Source organism: Engraulis encrasicolus, chromosome 11, assembly GCF_034702125.1.
Source record: "Engraulis encrasicolus isolate BLACKSEA-1 chromosome 11, IST_EnEncr_1.0, whole genome shotgun sequence".
Taxonomy (NCBI): Eukaryota; Metazoa; Chordata; class Actinopteri; order Clupeiformes; family Engraulidae; genus Engraulis; species Engraulis encrasicolus.
The window spans coordinates 31292220-31312084 of record NC_085867.1 but is presented as its reverse complement, the minus strand read 5'-3'; the positions used below and the strand labels follow the sequence as shown (position 1 = coordinate 31312084).

Sequence of the window (19865 nt, the reverse complement as noted above, 5' to 3'; positions counted from 1 at the left end):
AATTTTCCCAGTCATAATGAATACTTGGAATTTGATCTTGGTGGGTAAGTATTCATGAAAAAGGTAACATTAGTGAATGGGTTGCATGAATTCTGGAAAGAAACTAAAAATCTTACACATTGCATCTTTACTACACCCGACTGATTGTGGGCACATGCAAAGACTATAAAGATGCTTGAATGAACTAATCTCAGATCAGAGAAGAGCGTTAAGTATGGAAAATGGATTTTCTCCTTTAAATATATATTTCCTTGTTGGTTTTGTAACGTATCGGCATCATTTATGTTGTATTGCTGCGTTTTGTTTACATTACTAAATGTAATACTAAAAACATAGCAGAAAACATTTGTGAAATTCTGTTACAGTTTTGATAAGCAATTAATTTTTTTTTCATGCATAAGTTTTGCAAACTTTGAGGTGTGCCAGCTAACTATGAAGTGTATAGTTTGTTGTATTGTTGTGTAATTGTTTTTACATGTTGCTCTATAATAAAATATTTTGGGTGATGAAAAGTTTTCTGTTATTTTACTATGAACTTCAGTTTATTTTTAATTTGCAGAACTAAGTTAAAATAACAATACGTGCAAAGTTATTGAGACTCAAGTCCTCAAGTTTATTTTATTTTTAACTTGCACAACTAAGTTGATATAACAATAATTGCAAAGTCATTACAACTCAAGTACTCAAGCTCACTTAATTTTTAACTTGCACAACTAAGTTGAATTAACAATAATTGCAAAGTCATTGCGACTCGAGTACTCAAGCTCACTGAATTTTTAACTTGAACCGTTAAGTTGAAACAACCGCAAGTGTAACAACATGATGACTCACAACTCTGCTTTTGACAAGGTGCACACAACTCACAATAACGATTTTAATTAACTTTAATCTGTGAGGCAGCTGGTTAACTTAAAGTTTTAAGTTAAAACATGCAATTGTTTTTTACAGTGTAGTTGTTTCAAAGCCAGCCCGTGAGTAAATATGCAACTCAATAAACATTGAAATTAGCTGCTAAAAAGAAAAACAAAAAGATCATGATAATGAAGTCCCCTGTCAGACACAGTGTGGGTCAAATATTAAAAAACAATTATGGTATCAAGATCTGAATGTATCATTTGTAGATATTAACGCTAATAACCAAGCATGCAGAGAGTTCTTTAAAAAGTATTTTAAAAGTTTGGATTCACAGTGTGCACATTGCGCAATTTACAAACTGCATTTTTTTTTTTTGTCATAGCGAAAGTTATTAGAGAGCTATATCTCAATCAGAGTGTGGGAAGACAGGGCCAGATTTACCCACAGACTAGATATGGCTGCAGCCTAGGGGGGCCCCAGTTGGCCGAAGGGGAAAAAACCCAATATAATCTGAGAAATGTAACAAGATGCGGTATTGATAACTTAGTCTGCTGTGTCAGATAGAGTTTTAAATCCTATTAATAGTATTAATACTCAGTCTATGTAATTTTATTACGAAATCCGCCTTCCGTGGGGGCTTACACATTACAGCAACCTTTAGCCTAGGGGCCCCGTGCCTTCTTAATACGGCCCTGGGAATAGAATACTCTGGCACACCACTGCGCTACGCATCCTAATACTCTTTTTGTATCCAGGCAACTAACCATAACATTTGGCATCCTTGGCCACCTGAAATGAGGGAGGATGATTTCACGGCAGCTCACATCTGATTGCGGAGAGCAGACAAAGGGGGCATTGTTTGATTCCACTCAGTTTTTTAATGTTCTTATATAAAGATACAGTATACACACAGTGTATATAATTCTAACACTTTTTTAAAGACTGTTCAGTTAGTTGGCAAAATACAATAAAAATGGTGCAATACATTTTCCCCCTATTTACTGTAAATTACTGTAAAGAGTGTATTTTTTTCACCCGTCTGATATGTCCTAATGTACAACTGATAACACCCACACACACAGACAGTACATTTCTAACTGGCCGTAGAGTCTGCTAGATGAAGTAAAGGCTAGATCAGATTACAGCATTGTGCAGTGCAGCCGTAGCATCCTGAGCAGGCGAATGATGAGCATACATCCTCCCCCAGTGACTTGCACTTCTTCCGCAGGGGATGCTGTTCCTCCTGGCAGCTTGTACTGTCCGTAATTACACGATGGAGACGAGGGAAAGCCACTCACACAAATCACTCTTCCAGGTTATTTGTGTGACAAGTGAAGACAAGCTGTACTCTCTGAGAGTGCATTGTGTGTCCTGAAGTGACATGTTTTTGTCCATTTGTTGTGTGCATTTTAGCAAAACACCCATTTGCCGTATTCATCACTCTGTGTTGGCCTAGCCTTTCTATTTCTGTTTCTTTTTTCTTTGTTAAGTGCCCAAAAATGTCAGACAGTCAAGGCAAGATTCTTCATCACTTGCAATTTAGACATCTCAGTCAGTTATTTTTTAGTTGATTTAGGACCACTAAATAAAACAGGTGATGGTTAGTAGGCCTAATTCATGTTGTTGCTAGTTTTCATGCAAACTGTAATTGACCTGCGTTTTCTGCAGAGGCAGTGTTGCCAGTTAGTTTCCCGTCCAATTCATCTGCAAAAAGGTACAAATGGGCAAGTTTTTCCTGTAGATTTATGACCTTAGAAATCAATAGAGTTTAATTAAAATTGGGCCAGATTTAGTGCGTCCTGGCGGTTTTTGGGCTGGAAATCATCAATCACATCTGGCAACCCTGGGCAGGGCAGAGGGGCATGCACAAGAGCTCCTGAGAGGAGGAAGTGAAGTACCGTAACCGTCGACGCCACCGGCTTCCTGTCCTTCGGCTCCTCTCTCCTTTCCGCTCGTCCTCCACCGGCGCTCTCATCTCATCATCACACTCTTGATTGCGCTCAACTGCATCTCCATGTGGCGTTTCTAAGCAACCATCTCCAGTATCTATTTGAGATTATACTGATTTATCGGTGGACACACTGTGAAGTGAAGTCATGATGTGTCCACTGAATAGGAGCTATACACTGGCGCTATACCTGTAAATGCCAATGTAATCCAGCTATGTACTGTCAAATGCCAATCAAATCTCCTCTAATCTCCCACTTCTCCCCGCTCCCCTTTCTTAAATATACAGTAGGCCTAGTATAGCCCAGCACATATAATGCTTCTGCAATTAAAAGATCTACAGTAGAACATATATAGTTTTTAAATAAACATCACATCGCATTAGGCCTATATTACTAGATACTTTTATCCAAAGTGACTCATAAAAAAAGCTATGTACAGCAGAGGAACACAAAAAATGTGCAGAAAACTTTATTTTAAGGGACCTTTAATCTCAGTGTACTTCCTCACTAGGTAGAGTGGAATAACTGGTAGTCTATAATAGCACAACAGTAAGTAGGCCTACAACAACAATAGCCCACATGTTATTACGTCATACTCACCATGTGTATTTTTGTTTATCTACATACCAAGGGCAGAGATTCTTTTAGTATATAGAGATATGCCAACATAATAGGTTTCTATGGGCACCTAATGTGACCAGGTTCCGGTCTGCCTAAAAGGGCGTGTCATAATGCTCCTAGCATTGAATAGAACAGTCCTTAGGTCTGCCTAGGTCTGCCTAAAGGGGGATTTCCCCCCCCTCCCCCTTGCAATAATAGAACCCGGAAACAATGGGCCAATGGAACCTCTCTCTCTCTCTCTACTCTCTCTGCCAAGGGTGCCTTGGGCCTCATCTCAGCCTCCCTGGAAGAATCTTATCACTTTGGCAAAGTACAGTATATCACGAAAGTGAATACACCCCTCACAGTTTTGCAGATTTTTGAGTATATCTTTTCATAGGAAAGCATTACAGAAATTTCACTTTGACACAATGATTAGTGACCTTTAAACAACATATTTAATCACTTTACATTTCTTGTTCACTCAGAAAAAAAATAAATACAGCCATTAATGTTTGAACATGTACTCACAAAAGTGAGTACACCCCAGATTAAAATCCGGTAGAGAAGGGGCTGTGTTGGCTCGAATCGTCTCGAATTGAAACGAAATGAAAAGGGATGAAAAGGGAGGTCATCAGTGTGCGTTTCAACCTTTCTTTGCATTGAACTTTTACATTTTGAGTCTGCATCTGGCTCAAGTAGATTGGTGTGAGATTTGAATGCAATCCTATGGAGAATATCAGGATCTGCTTCAGTAGTCACAGTGCATGTTGACATGCATGTTTCTTTTAGGTGTATTTCAGATTACCAATGTTGACAGCATTCATGCATCCCCAAACCATGTCAGTCCCACTACCATGCTTGGCTTTTGATAGGATACACTGTTTTTGTAAAACTCACTTGTTTACCACCACACATGCTTGACACCATCTAAAGTATATTTGTTTATCTTGGTGTCTTCAGATCACACGACATGGTTCCAGTCATCCATATCCTTGGTCCGTTCATCTCTCTTGAGACCAAGATAAACAAATTTGCTTTAGATGGTGTCAAGCATGTGTGGTGGTAAACAAGTGAGTTTTACAAAAAAGGTGTATCCTCTCCATAGCCAAGCATGGTAGTGGGACTGACATGGTTTGGGGATGCATGAATGCTGTCAACATTGGCAATCTGAAATACACCTAAAAGAAACATGCATGTCATCATGCACTGTGACTACTGAAGCAGATCCTGATATTCTCCATAGGATTGCATTCAAATCTCACACCAATCTATTTAAGCCAGATGCAGACTCAAAATGTAAAAGTTCAATGCAAAGAAAGGTTGAAATGCACACTGATGACCTCCCTTTTCATTTCGTTTCAATTCGAGACGATTCGAGCCAACACAGCCCCTTCTCTACCGGATTTTAATCTGGGGTGTACTCACTTTTGTGAGTACATGTTCAAACATTCATGGCTGTATTTAGTTTTTTTCTGAGTGAACAAGAAATTTAAGCGGTTAAATATGTTGCTAAAAGGTCACTAATCATTGTGTCAAAGTGACATTTCTGTAATGCTTTCCTATGAAAAGATATACTCAAAAATCTGCAAAACTGTGAGGGGTGTATTCACTTTCGTGATATACTTTATTATAAAACCACTTCATATTGCATTATGGTCATTATTGTATGTAGATGCACAAACTACATGATGTAATAAGATGCACTTGTTCTTGTGTGTTATTACACCAGTAAGTACACTAATTATTAAAGGCCCCTTAAAATAATTGTCACTGTATATATTTGTCAGACGCTGCATTCCATCATCCTACTGTATATTACACCAACTATATTTTATGTTCTCTCTGCTGCTACTAGACACCTCTTACCTCTCAGAATATGAATGTGGCTTACAGTGTCCTGATGTCACCACTGACTACATTAGTATGAGTGTGTGTGTGTGTGTGTGTGTTGCATTCACTGCTAGGTGTTTCTCTCTACCCCTGAGGGCACAATGAGAAGCAGATGGCGGAAGCACCTGTTATCTGGATGACTGTGTTTCGCTCCCAACAGAGGTGTTGCACATACTACTCTCATCCATCCAATATTTTCACCTTGTTGATGGAAAAGTACTGTTTTGTACAAAGGTCTGGATGTCTTTGAGAAAATCTGCCGTGGAAAACTACAGTACCTCCAGTGTTTGGTTTTTTTTTTTTTAAACTGAAACCCCAGAGGGTAGGGTTTGCTTTAGTGTTCTATCAGTGGTGTAGTCTACTTTGTTGAAGTGGGTATATTGTATATTCGAGCATTTTTTGAAGTGGGTAAACTAACATATATTTACCCTATTCTAAATAATGGGTTAATCAATTTTTAAGTGGGTATACTGAAGCCCCTAAAATTTAGAAGTGGGTATACTCCGTATACCTGCGTTCTACATAGACTACACCACTGTGTTCTATTGACATCACAGGAGTCGGAACAGACTGTATTTCCTTGTGTGTGTGTGTGTGGTGATTAAAAGAAGTAATGGTTCATCTGATCTAAATCCTGGTCCTTGTCCCCTCTCTCTCTTTCTCTCTCTCTCCATCACACACACCTTCCAATCTCTAACTTTCTGATTGATGAGACACTTCTCTCGTTTTATCGTTCCTCCTTCGCCTCTGTCACACACTTTTATTTCCAATCCATCACATACCCTGCAGTAATTCACTTTTAAAAGCTTCGTCGTGTCTCAGGCAGTGCCAGATGCTTTTCTCCGGCCACGTTTCCCAATTTGCCCTGCACTCCAGTACTGTTGTCGGTATACGAGCCCTTTTGACCATTTTGTACCTTGTTCTTAGTTTTGCTCCCATTATGCTTTTGCCTCTTGGTCAAAACATAGTAAAGCAGAACATACAGACCACTAGTTCTTACACAGACAGGTGAACCTTAATTTCTTCCTTCTCTACGGCCATATTATTATAATAATAATTTGTAAGTATTGTTCATTGACTAATGCAAGATACATAATTATCGCTTTGTGCACATTTCATTGTCCTAGATTGTTACCCTTCCATAGAGATCAAACCACCTGCTATACTTACCTTTTATGTTAAACTACAAGGCAGAATTTATTAGTTCATGGAGTTGCCATGGGTACAAGTTTTTTTTCCCCTCTCTCTCTATCCATAATGCCATTGGCATGGTTGGCCATCTTGAGATCTCTCTGTGTGCGCCTCTGCTGCTGCGAGATTACGATATTATTATTCAATCCCCAAGCACACAGTGCTGATCAGATCCATCTTACCAACTCTCTCAATGCTCTTCGCTCTTCTGAAGATTTAAAAGACAGCATTTTTTTCAAAAGAATACGAGCTGCAGAAAGATAGGCATATCATCCAACCCTTTCATGCTTCATTTAAGACGGCCTACCTCGTGAAGCACAATAAATTCTGCCTAATGTGTGACAGATTTTCATATGTGATTTAAGACCAGTGGTGAACTAAAAAAAATCCCTCACTAGAAATTGATTGAAATCTCCTGGAAAATAGGCCATGTCTAAGAAAATGTTGTAACAGAAAAGAAAAAAAGCTCAGAGACTCGGTGAGATGCAATTAAATACTGTATTTTATTCACTGAAACCATCTACAGTTGGTAACGCCGGCACCAAGGGGGTGCCGTGATCTGGCCAAGGGACGTAGAACACACCTGTTGCCAGTGACATCACTTTTCAACAACCCACAAAACTATTTTTTTTTTAACTTGTTTTCTTTTTTTTCTGTCTTTGTCTCCAACACGGGTCAACAGTTAATATGTCACAACATGTACAGAGTTAAAGGATTGTACAAGATCACAGCTTTTTTGAGGAGATAAGATTTCTGTCTTCTGTTCTGATGCTGTTTCGTGTGGATGCGGACCGACTCTGGCGGACAGCCCCACTCAAGGCTAAGGTGCAATGTCTACTGACGTTAGCGTCCTGTGTTAGCGCCCACCAGCCTGGTGTAGGTTTCTATCAGGCTTGTACGAAATTCTGAATTGAATGAATTGAAATTCAAAGTAATCCCATAATACGAACACTAGGTGGTATCATTACCTTGAATTTCTTTGAACTTAATCTACACCACCCATTGAGAGTGCATAGAACACCACCACCTAGTGTTCATATTATGGCATTACTGTGAATTTCAATTCATCCAATTCGGAATTTCGTACAAGTCTGGTTTCTATACTGTACAACTTCCGCTTGCTCTGCCACCCACCCTCCCCAAACCACCCGCTCTTACCTTAAACCACCCCCCACCCCCTCCCCTTGAAACACAACTTTTTTTCTTCTTCAAACAACAATAATGACATGGTCGATGCCAATCTGAGATGTTCAGCATAAAAAATATGACTGTACTTCCTAAGCGGTTCCTGACTGTTTTGCGTATTAACATGTTGGGAGTGAGGGAGTGATTGGGGAGAACAGTACCAGCATGGATACCTGGGGATAGAGGGGGTGATGGGTGTTCATGGATGATGGGTGCGTTGATATGGGTTACATTTAGCAAAACTAAAAGAAAAATGTGCTATGATATGTCACTTGACATTCCAAGAGTTTTTTTTTTCCTTTTCTTACATGGGTATGCACAATTGTGCCAAAAGGAAACTTAACATAAAAAAAGAACAAAAAGAAAACTCTTCCAGTCAAAAAGATAAATAAGGCAAATATAATGAAAAGATAAATAATAAAGCTACTCTGATGGTTTTTTATGTTGTTTAAAAAAGGGGGGTCTCTGCAATTGAGTTGAACTCAAGACGTCCATGCATAACATACAGGAACACACAAGCTGCTGGTTTTTGAGTTAATACAAAAACAAAAAACAAAAAAAAAGACACAAATAAAATGTGAATTCAAACATTCTAAAATGTGCAAAATGTATCACAATGGCATGAGAAGCAGCTGGTCTACAACTGTTCATGCTGGACAAACTGGGAAAGTGAATTTCACACTGAGACTGCGTGTTCAGGAGACAGTTCTCAGCAGCGGTCCTCTAGGTCTAGAAGGTTCTCCCTAACCGGAGCATGAATACCAACAGCACTACGTACATCTCCTAGCATCAAGAAGCACATTTTGGTCAAGACGTCTCTGAATGTTCAACAACATGTACAAAAATCAAGATTTAAAAAACAAATTCACAACAAAAACTGATGGAGAAAAACAACAACAAAAAAATATTAAGTCAACAAATTGGGGCATACTTCTTCAAAAGACCATTTCCTCACTTAAGGTCTTGATTTGTGGAGTCAGTTCTTTGTAGTACTCAAAGGGGAAAGCAACACACACACACACACACACACACACACACACACACACACACACACACACACACACACACACACACACACACACACACACACACACACACACACACACACACACACACGCGCGCAAATAAAAACAAAAAAAGAATACCATTGTAGTTATTGTAAGTGCCTCGGTGCCAAAGACGTACGCCAACCTTGAATACTATGGTAAAGGAAGGTGATGTTATAGCCTGCTCAAAAACAGACCCTCCTGCAAACATTTCCTACAGAGGATCAGGCTGTGGTTCCCTGGACCCCCTGTACGAAACATAGTGTTGAAAGGGGGGCATTCCAAGAAGCTTCCGTAGCCATCCGACCTGGGGTGCATTTCTCGAAAGCGTAGTTGTTAGCAGTTAGCTACTTGGGTAGTTGCCAATGGGAAATTGCATTGCAACCAACAAAGTAGCTACTGTAGTGAGCAACTACACTTTCGAGAAATGCACCCTGGGTTGAGTTAACCTGGAGATAGTGGTAAATCAGTTAGTAGAAGTGCCCGGAGTCCCTATTTCCTTACCTAAATAACACCTGCAAGCTATCTATTAGCATGTTCACCACTTTTATAGGTTAACTTAACCATGTTCTTGGAATTGACCCCCAGGAGGGTCAGATGTTGACTAAACGAAGTGATAAATGGTAGGGCAGCAAAGCCGAAGCTAAATGGGAAGCAGTCAGCAGCGATGTGCAAGCGTAGCTTAATATGCATATTGAGGAGGAGGTTATAAAATATTCCTGATAACAGTGGTCCAGTAACTTTAACCACTTGGATGTTCATATGGATGTTCCACTCAGAAGCTATCTCTGTTCGTTTTGCTTGGTTAAGCCCATTCAACATGGTGAAAAGAAACAACATGAGGACCATGTAATAACTACTGTGCAGCTAACAGTTTGTCACAGGTAAACAAGCACACGAGTGTCTGGAGCATTTTTGACAAATAAAAGTCAAATAATTCCAAAAGCAATACCATTTCCGGGCGCATGTCAATGCACCTGCGATTCCTTCTTTGTTACCTATTGTACTGTACATCTCAACACACCTGAAGTTTCACAAACAAAAGACCATATTTGGTGAGGAACAAAAAAAACAAAAAATAAACAATGTATGCCTGAAAAACAGTTTGTGGTGGGAAAGTAAAATGTCAGTGTGGTTGCATGTCAGTTCTGCCTGAAGACGTGTCCAGTTCAGCAACACCTCAGCTCTATATTGACATCACAGAGAAAGGCAAAAAACGTTTGCAAAAAAATTGTCAAGGTGTTGTACAGCACTGTAAATAGTTCCCTTAATGGAAACATAGTCATTTACACAATCTAACTATGACAGCAAAAAACTACACAACCACTGACAAACTAACATATTGAGCTGACAGATTCGTACGTACAGCTCAGTACCTTCAACAGAACAAGCCAGGGAGCAGCTTGAGGAAAAAAGAAGAAAATAAAAACGTGTAGTCATTTAAAAAAGGAAAACAAACAAACAAACAAATGTGTCACTCTACCCCTTATAAAGCTCTAAAATAGAAAGAACTAATTCATAAAGTGCACTATAAATATTATTCTTTTTTTATCTTTACAACAATACAATTCTCAACTCAGAATTAAAAATCCAAATATAAGAAGATTATAAAATACACAAAAAGTAGCATTGGCATTAACACTACTCAAAAAAGCAGAAGTATACTTCCTTAGCTGAACAGATTAAAAAAATAAATGGCCTGCCAGACCTGCAGCTATAGGGACTCCGGCGTTGACGTCAGTCCAACAGCACAGTGCCCATTGCAGATCGACGTGACACGGCCACGTTCTGAGGACAGAACTAAATTTAAAACTTTAAAACGATCATCTACACGTACCACTAACCGTTCTTTAAAATATGAGAGAGTTTATCCTTGTGTATCCTTTAAAAAAAAACCTGTAACGTACTGTGCGTGTGCGAAACTAAGAGCGTAGCCTTTGTTGCTAATTAATTTTCTTCAGAAGGCTTTCCTTCCTCTAACTGTTCCTTTCATAGGAACGTTTTTCTACAAAAATCTGTTGATTTATGTACAGCACTGTTGTATTATGGTGGTGTGACATCAACGTGTCTCTTTATAGAGGGCAAAGCCATTCATAGGCAGCCAGAGGCAGAAGCATCTCTACTGCTCGGGAAGAAATAGTTACCAGAATTGCGAAAATAAAAGAACAGATGCGAGTTCGCTAATCAAACTGTTCAAAATGTTGCAAAACTAAACTGTGTTACAATAACAGTGCCAGATGATTTTCTTTTCTATGAGGGCACTGCAGATATCACAAACGTGATAATAAACGTCTTTAATCTACAGTATAGGCCATTGTGGTCCCTTTTAATGCCAATAAGCAGAACGAGCCTCCAAGAGGGTGAGAGGAGACGGTGGAGACGTCTTCCATGTGCCTTTTCGGTCCATTTTATGTGCTTGAGACATTTTGTGTCAACGAGCTTCTCATAAAAATCAAAAGTAATAATTTCAGGCATTATATTGTCATGTTTTTTTTTTTTTTTGGACTAGTGGAATGAAAACTAACTAAGTAGCAGTAAGGAGAAGAAAACGAGTCTGGGTTAAGCCGTATAGTACCAATGATCTAATTACCGTAAGCGCGTTTGTTTAAATGTTTACAACATTCGCTTAATCTACATTTTTAAAATAACCGATTAACCTTAGGAGTAAGACTATAAGCTACTACCTACAAAGATACAAGGGTGGATCGAGTCCACCGCTGAAAATACAAGAAAAATATCTTCTCTTGAGTAAAGGCAGATTTCGGGATAGCATCGATAAGGACGGAACACAGCGAGAACAAATAAAGTGACAGTCAAATGCTGCACAACTAAATCTTACACTTACAGTACAATAATGACAAAGAGCAACGTGTACAACACTCAAATAAAAAAAAGAACAGAGATAGAGAGAGAGCGAGAGATAGAGAGAGAGACTACATTTACTGTATGCACGTTATGCCCCATATAAATCGCTACACAAGCACCAGTCAATCTAAGGACGATTATCAGTCATTTACATTGTACACAACTGTGGAGGGTGAGGACCATAAATAAATTACATTAAAATATATTCACAAGTTGTGTAGAATGGCTCGGTAACACTTTCCTTAAGGGGTTCACGTTGAAAGCTAAACAACACCTTTGGAATCAATGCACCAGGCCCCTAAGTGGCACCTGAGCAATTGCAAGTGTGTGTGTGAGTGTATGTGTGTGTGTGTGTGTGTGTGTGTGTGTGTGTGTGTGTGTGTGTGTGTGTGTGTGTGTGTGTGTGTACAGCGACACCAAACTCAAAGGCCATCCTGCCAACTACGCCAAAACCTATGCCATGCCAGCAACAGTAAGCTAGCGGCATCATCATCACCATCACCAACCAACCAACTGCTTGCCTTGCCAAAACGCCTCTCTGACTTAGCGGGTCTTAGGGGTGGTCGTGCATTGTCTCCCTTATTTAGGAAACAAAAAAACAAAAAAAGGTGTTAAATAAGGCCTTTTACATGTAGCCCATTCACAGAAAAGTGCTACCAAATGGCTCTCAAAAAACATGACTTGAAAGCATGACGTAATAAGGTGTGTGTGACTCCGGTAGGCGCTGCTCTGAGTCCCTTATGTGACCTTGGGCGTCTCGGGCCGGTAGTCCTTCCTCTCGGAGGTGTTGCGCTTGACTTTGGCGCCGGCCGGCTGGGACTCCTGGTTGAGCGACGGGCTGGACTGGGACTTCTTGAGGGCCGCGTCCGCCTCTTTGCCCAGCAGTTCCTTCACGCCATCCTTCAGGAGCTTCACATACATCTCGTAACGTTTCTCCTGTCAAGATGACAAGAAAAGGTTTTGGGTCAGTATTTATATTATACAGCAGTATATATATTATGCAGCATTTTATTTATATATATATATATATATATATATATATATATATATATATATATATATATATATATATACACTGTAGTATTAGATGACTTGACTTTCATAAAGTCAGCACCAAGTACATAATATACAATAGATGGGATGTTTCTCATGTTTACACCAGACCACACACCTTGGAGAGGAAGAGGAATGATTCAAGCAGCAGGTTTAACTTCCCAGTGAAGTACGGCAATTGTATGAACATTGAGAGCATGTAATATTCGTTTTAAAATACATGTTCTTGCCATACCATTATTTACCTTTGCTTAGGTGCTTCCTGAATTTGTGCTTAGTGCCTATCTCGAATTTGTGATGTGCCACAAGACAAAACACATAAAAATGTTTTTAAAAGTTTTTCTGCACATAAAAAACAATACATTGTGTAATCTAACTTAAATTAGTAGAATAATCTAGCTGGCCTCTAGTGATACATTGACATGCACATCTTACATGATTTTCAATGAAGAATGGAGAGAATTTGAAGACAACGAACTTGACTATGCTCACATGGTGAGTTTAGCCAAAAGCCATTCTTGCGTGTGTGACTGTCCTTTATAATAGCCCGTGTTTGTTTCAGTCTATAAAGGCTTCGTTTGACCTCAGCTACACAGTCATCTGCAATGCAGCTCTCCTCCTCTGCTCCCTTCAAGACGTTTTAATGTGTTTTAATTACTACCTCTGCGAGGGCTGACTGTAGCCAACAATAGACTCACTGGGAGGCTAAGGTACATTGCCTTCAGACTCATTTAAGAGTGTCGCACCAACAACAGTCCAACTTATGACGACTTGAAAACAGAACTTGGTACAGCTTAAATAACTTCGGAAGATAAATACTGTATATATATTTACTTGTTACAAGCAATATTTGCCCCATAGAAAAATGTCTCAAAGCAAAGACTCTAAGGTCTAGTTCTCAAAAGTACTAGTTATTAGGTGATTTTTACTTAAATTAAGATTGACTAGATGTTTTTACTTGAAAAAGAAAAAAATGAGATAGCTCAGATTTTCATTTTTTGCAGTGGTAGGGCCTATTGGTTGTTGTTTGTGCCTCAGACTTCATAAGCTTACCTACAGTATGTAAAAAAGTAAATAAATAGACTAATAGCTGCTCTGGTAGCCTAAATAACTAATGTATATAGCTAATCTATATCCCAGAACCTTCTCATCAAGGTCATCTGAGGAAGCAAGGACATAAAACCAAAAAGACAAAAGCTGTATCGATCCGACAAAACAATTGGTCCGCAATACAAAACTGTGACTGTTGACATTACTGGCCGATGGGGACGGGGGGGACTAAAATAAAATGTCAACAGCTTCAACTGTCTCCCCATGTACCAGACAAGCGGTACGAAACAAGCTAAATCAGGGTTGGGCAACCTTTTTCATTCAAGGGGTCCCTTCAGATTCATCCGAGGGCCATACTATGAACACAAACCAGGATTTACCCCAGCACTTTAGGCCTATATCGAAGGCAGCCACCTTTAAAACAGACCCCACCTTCTCTAGGTCCCCTGAATATAACTTAATTCTATAGCAAATGTAATTCCAAAAATTCCTTTACAAAATATGTCATATTTCATGTGAAGTTGCACGACATTAAAACGATCTCAAGGGCTGCAAACGGCCATCGAGACATAGGTTCCCCGCCCCTGAGCTAAAAGAACTGGTGTTACCTTCATGGATGAGCGTTAATGTCTGATCACAGAAACACTGTGTGTGTGTGTGTGTGTGTGTGTGTGTGTGTGTGTGTGTGTGTGTGTGTGTGTGTGTGTGTGTGTGTGTGTGTGTGTGTGTGTGTGTGAGAGTGTGTGAGATGAGATAGAGTGTGTGCATGTCTATGCGAGTGTGTGTGTGCATGCCTTTGATCTGGCTTTACAGGTGGTGGGGACTGGCAGCAGAGAGAGGGGAACAAAAGCAGCACCAGCTTCCGCATGTCTCCTAATACTTGATGACAAATTAGCTCTGAGTTTTTTTTTTTTTGCTGGTTGGTTGGCGTTGGTTGGATGATGGTAGCGTGTGTGTGTGTGTGTGTGTGTGTGTGTGTGTGTGTGTGTGTGCGTGCATGCCTGTGTGTGTGTGTGTGTGTGTGTGTGTGTGTGTGTGTGTGTGTGCGTGCGTGCGTGTGCGTGTGCGTGTGTGCGCTATGTGTGCATGCCTGTGTGTGTGTGTGTGTGTGTGTGTGGGTGTGTGTGGGTGTGTGTGGGTGTGTGTGCACTCCAGGCCACAAGACATGAGAGCTCCACTCTGCATTGATCCACACAGGAGAGCACTTCAGAGAGAGAGAGAGAGCTGTGTGATGTGAAATTAAGGTGGGGAGGGGAAGGGGAGTTGGATTGTGTGGGGGTGTTGAGTGTGTGGGTGGGGGGGATGTTTGTAACTGAAGAATATCATTACACCCCAGACATTAGCACACAGCGAGAATGCATCACTTCAATTACACAATTGATGTTCTGGGGGGCATATCAGAGAGAAACACAGTGCCTCCTCTCCTCTCCTCTCTTCTCCTCTCCTCACCCTCTCGCCCTCCTGCGGCCTATTACCCATCACACCCATCCCTTCACATTTTTTCACATTTCACAACAGGCAACTGATTACAAAACCACAGCGGCTTTTACTTACACAAGTGCATTTAATAACGTCGAGTGGATATGTTTTTATCCGGCTACATGTCTGTATTTCACAGCAGGGTTGGAAAGTTGTTTACCATTCTACAAAGAGCTTCTGAAAAGGTTTTTTTTCAGTTCTTATACACTGACTGGTTTTCTTTATTTATTTCTCAAATCTAGTTTGAAGTAATACAAAAGCAGTGAAGTGAAGCGAGCGATGACCTCTGCCACCAAGCAAAAACAGTCCAATGAGACCAAAGCCGCATCGCCGCTCTGCCTCGAGCTACCGCGCTTACTGAGCTGACACTTCTATCTGGAGACTGAGTCTGCAGCTCAGCCCTCTCTGATCTCTCGCACTACAGTAGCGTTTCTCAACAGGGGGCTGTAGAGCCCCCCAGGGGGTATTGGGGAGCCCTAGGGGGGTTGTTCAGAAGGATACAGCTGAGAGGGGGCGGTGCTTAGTTGCCATTGGGGAGTGCATTAGTGCATTTTATTTTTTAATACTAAGAGGGGCGTTAGCAGGCTTAGGATGAGGTCAAGGGGGTGTTAGGAGGTGTATGATGAGGTCTAGGGGGTGTTTATTCAAGAAAGGTTGAGAACCACTGTCCTAAAGGGACACTGTGAGAATGATACAACATAATTAAGGGAAAAAGAAAGAAAGAAAGAAAGAAAGAAAGGCACAGAAGGATAGATGACAAGATAAACAGAAAAAAATAGACTGATAAAGGAAAGTAAACAAAGACCTTGACAGAGTGCTCAGAGACAGCTGCACTGTATCCATAAATACATATTCATACAGCACGTTACTGTGTGCACTGTACATGTACGTGTACTACTTATATAATGGCTCACCTCAAACTCCAGGTAGTGCTCCTTCAGCCGGTACTCGTCCACCTCTTTAGCTTTGACCTTCTTGTCAGGGGGGTAGGATCTGTGCTCCGCCAGCTCCGTGGAGACGTGTTTCAGCTTGGCCTCGTGGGATTTCAGCTGCTCCTCCTACATCATAAAAGGATGGAAGATAAATGTAATATTATATTTTTTTTTGTGCTGCCGCCGCTGGCGCCACTACTGCTACTGCCCTTCAAATCTGTTCAACTGTACTATACAATCATTTCAGACAAAAGCTCAAGGGAACATTTTTCGAAAAAGTGGAAACGAAAAAGAAAAAAATAAAAGAAAAAGGATTCTAAGAAATGTAACCTTGTGTTAAGAAGCCAAAAGTATCAGAAAGAACACACCAAAAGAATTCTTTCCTTTAAGAAAAAAAGCCCACCTACACCCAAGTTGTAATGAAAACTCACAGCAAGCAAGTTAGTTATAGACTGAAATCCTTTAAACAAGCAACCATCCCTTGAAGCCGCCGAACCATCCCTTTAAGCACTGAGCAAGGTCAACGGTGACTACGGCTCAAAAACTATTTGAACCGATGACAATCATAACTGTTAATCGACCGTGATCAATCTCACTGCAATTGCTGTTTGTTATGACTGTTTATTTTGTTTTGTAAACGTTTTTTGTACTATATTCTGCACATTCAAATCTGTGAAAGCTGAGCTTGTATCTCTCCATCTCCTTCTCGTATCCTTTCCTAGAGTCTCACGAACAGTCTACCAGATCTGTTATACAGTGATTCTGCCCAGTGCGGAATATATGATTTGAAATTCTACTCCCAAGTCCTAATCCTGTATTGGTCAACATGAAACAATACGTATTTAATCATTTGACGAAGTGTTATTATGTTTCGCATACGGGGCCACTGGGACAGTCCAACTTGCAAAATGGAAGGGACATGCTTACACTATCGCCTGTTAATTGTTCTTCAAAGTTTTTAACTGGGTGCTGAATGCCACAAGAGTACATCATTTGAAGAAATAAAGTACAGCACTCTCAGGCTTAGTCCCCTGTGTAATACATGGATATAAATCGTGTAGGCCAGGCATTCAGCACATGTGACATGCGTGTGGTAGTGGCAGCTATATTTCAATAATTCTACAATATAATATAATAAAATATTTTGGCATATGGGCCAGTGGGCCAAGTCTTCAGTACCTGTGACGTGTGTGTGGTGGTGGCAGCTATGTAAGGGTTAACGTTCGGCGAGAAGGTCGCTACCGTGGAATAGCAGCATGACAGAGAGAATCTTTAGACCCTGACGCGGAGCGGAGGGGTCTTGTTCTCTCTGAAGTGCTGCTATTCCACAAAGCGACCGACTCGCCGAACGTTAACCCGCTTATTATATGGATATACTTAAATGATTCACACATGGTGGGGACATTTCTTTAGGCCTATTTAATGTTAAGAGTATCATAGTTTTTAATGTCAAAAGATTGTTGCTGCGCAAAACAAAACAGTGCCGTTGTGGAACACCGCTAGGCAACAGCTAGGTAGCCAGGACAACAGGTGTTGTCTATCACAGCAGCTGATTAGAGTCTTGTTGAAAAGTCGCTTTAGCAGTGAAAAGTCTTGTTGCCATTGACAGCGGTCTGTTATAGACCAACCCGTCCGTTATCGAAAAATAACAGACGTGCGAACGTTGGGGAGCCCCGTTGAAATGAATGGAGCATTCGACCGATGACGTCACACCATATAATAAAGCTTAATAATTCGATATATCATACATCATGTCCATTTCGGCATATGGTCCAGTAGGTCTTCAGTACATGTAACATGCGCGTGGTGGTGGCAGCTATATTTTAATAATCTACAATACAATATTTTGGCATATGTGCCAGTAGGTCTTCAGTACCTGTGACATGTGCGTGGTAGTGGCAGCTATATTTTAATAATTCTATAAAATATCATATTTAATATCATCATCATTTTATCCATTTTGTCATATAGGGCAGTAGGCCTTCAGTACCTGTGACATGCGTGTGGTGGTGGCGGGCAGCAGGGGGCGGCTGAATTTCTTCTGGGAGCCGATGGCCGCCGGGAAGGAGGGCGCAGAGAACATGGCCGCCACCGAGTTCACCGTCCGGATCCAAGTGTCCATCTCCTCTGGACTCCTGCACAGACACACACACATCATGTCACATAATAACACAACACAACACCTGCACAAACACATCATGTCACATAATAACACAACACACAACAAAACGAAACGACACAACACTACACTACAAAGCATGCCCATCTGAGCTTCTGTGTGCATACACAAACACAAAATGTAACATAAATATGGATATATGAGTTTCGTTGCAAAATGACTCAGTTCAGATGTCGTCCTTTCATCTATGTGTGAATTCTTGCCAGTCAAGTACTTTGAGAAAATACTTTTTAAACCTACGTAGCCTATACGAAAAGCATTTTGCAATAGGCCTACAATGCCCAATACAAAAATGTCAATTGCCCAAAATGTTCCACAATGGATAGGTCATTTCGCAGTGAAGCTCTACATGTAATGGAGTGTCTCCTTCAGGCTCCTGCACAGAGAAATAAATAATGTAAACAAAGTGTGTCCATATTCTCCGGGCTCCTGTACAAATTCAAACATTCATGCATACACACACATACCCATATGCACAAGACATGTGTAACCCAAACGCATAACACCAATTTTACACATTTTACATTTCATGCCATTTACACACACCACATTTTCAAAGGTGGACCCAGGTTTTCGAAAGCAAAAAAAACCCCATCCTATTAGTTCCAGTCAAATTTGAACCAGATCCAAGAGTATCTAGATCTGCTCGTTAGTGAAATCACCTGTGTTGAGTCACACACATACAAAATCCTCAGCAGGACTTTTAACTCTCCACATCCCAGTTTTGTCCGCCTGTGGAGGTTATTGCCATAATCATGCTGCATAATATGTGTCATTTCTCCACTGAGCCTGGCAGCGCCTCTGCACAATGCCCCATGAGAGTGCTAATGCATTATTCAGTACTTCATCGCTGTTTGAAAAAATAAAAAATGTCAACCCCAAGAGGGGACTCCAGGGTCACATCGCATTCATATTAATATTAGCCAGTAAATGATCGAGCTGGTTCAGCTGGGGTTTGTTTCTCGACACCGTCGTTGCTAACCAAGTCAACAACTTACTTAGTTGCAATGCAATTTCCCATTGGGAACCAAGTAAGTTGCTAACTAGTTAGCAGCGATACTTTTGAGAAATGGGGTCCTGGCTAGGTGTTCAAACACTGCACACAGTTGTCCACCTTCCTCCATCACATCCATATATGTATGGAATAGCGTCCGACGAGGTGTCCTGATATCAAGGGAAGTAATGGACGAGGCGAAGCGTTCTAACAGCCCGACGGCACAGCCAAGTCCATTTTCCCTTGATATTGGGACACCTCGAAGGCTGGTTACTAGCATTTAAGTGTTAATTTATTAATATGTTGATCTAAGGCTTCGTGAGAAAGTAGATTAACCACTGTGCATAGTACGTTGCTATGGGCACCACTTCCTATTCTAGTGAGACGCGCCTCTGTCGGAGGCATGTAAGGACGCGCACAGAACGTTGGGGTGACTTGACAACCGATAGAATTGACGACTGGGTTTTTGACTTGACAACCAGATGCGATAGAATTAGTGACAGGGTCTTGACTAGACAACCAGATGAGATAGAATTAGTAATGGCACTTCACCAGAAAGTTAGAAAAGAAGCAACTTGGACGCCCGCACGCCCG

At 40.7% G+C, this 19865-nt stretch overlaps 1 protein-coding gene across 3 annotated transcripts in view; it reads right to left on the bottom strand.

Moving 5' to 3' along the window:
• Positions 1 to 6972: 6972 nt before the first annotated feature.
• The window catches only part of psd3l (pleckstrin and Sec7 domain containing 3, like), a 199774-nt gene continuing 186881 nt past the window's right edge, over positions 6973 to 19865 (bottom strand). For all 3 annotated transcript variants that reach the window (XM_063210436.1, XM_063210437.1, XM_063210438.1), the window contains 3 exons: positions 18089 to 18233; positions 16081 to 16224; positions 6973 to 12520 (listed from right to left, as the gene is read on the bottom strand). In XM_063210436.1, the coding sequence (XP_063066506.1) occupies positions 12323 to 12520; positions 16081 to 16224; positions 18089 to 18233 (487 nt within the window). In that variant the 3' untranslated portion in view covers positions 6973 to 12322. The remainder of the gene's footprint in view (positions 12521 to 16080; positions 16225 to 18088; positions 18234 to 19865) is intronic.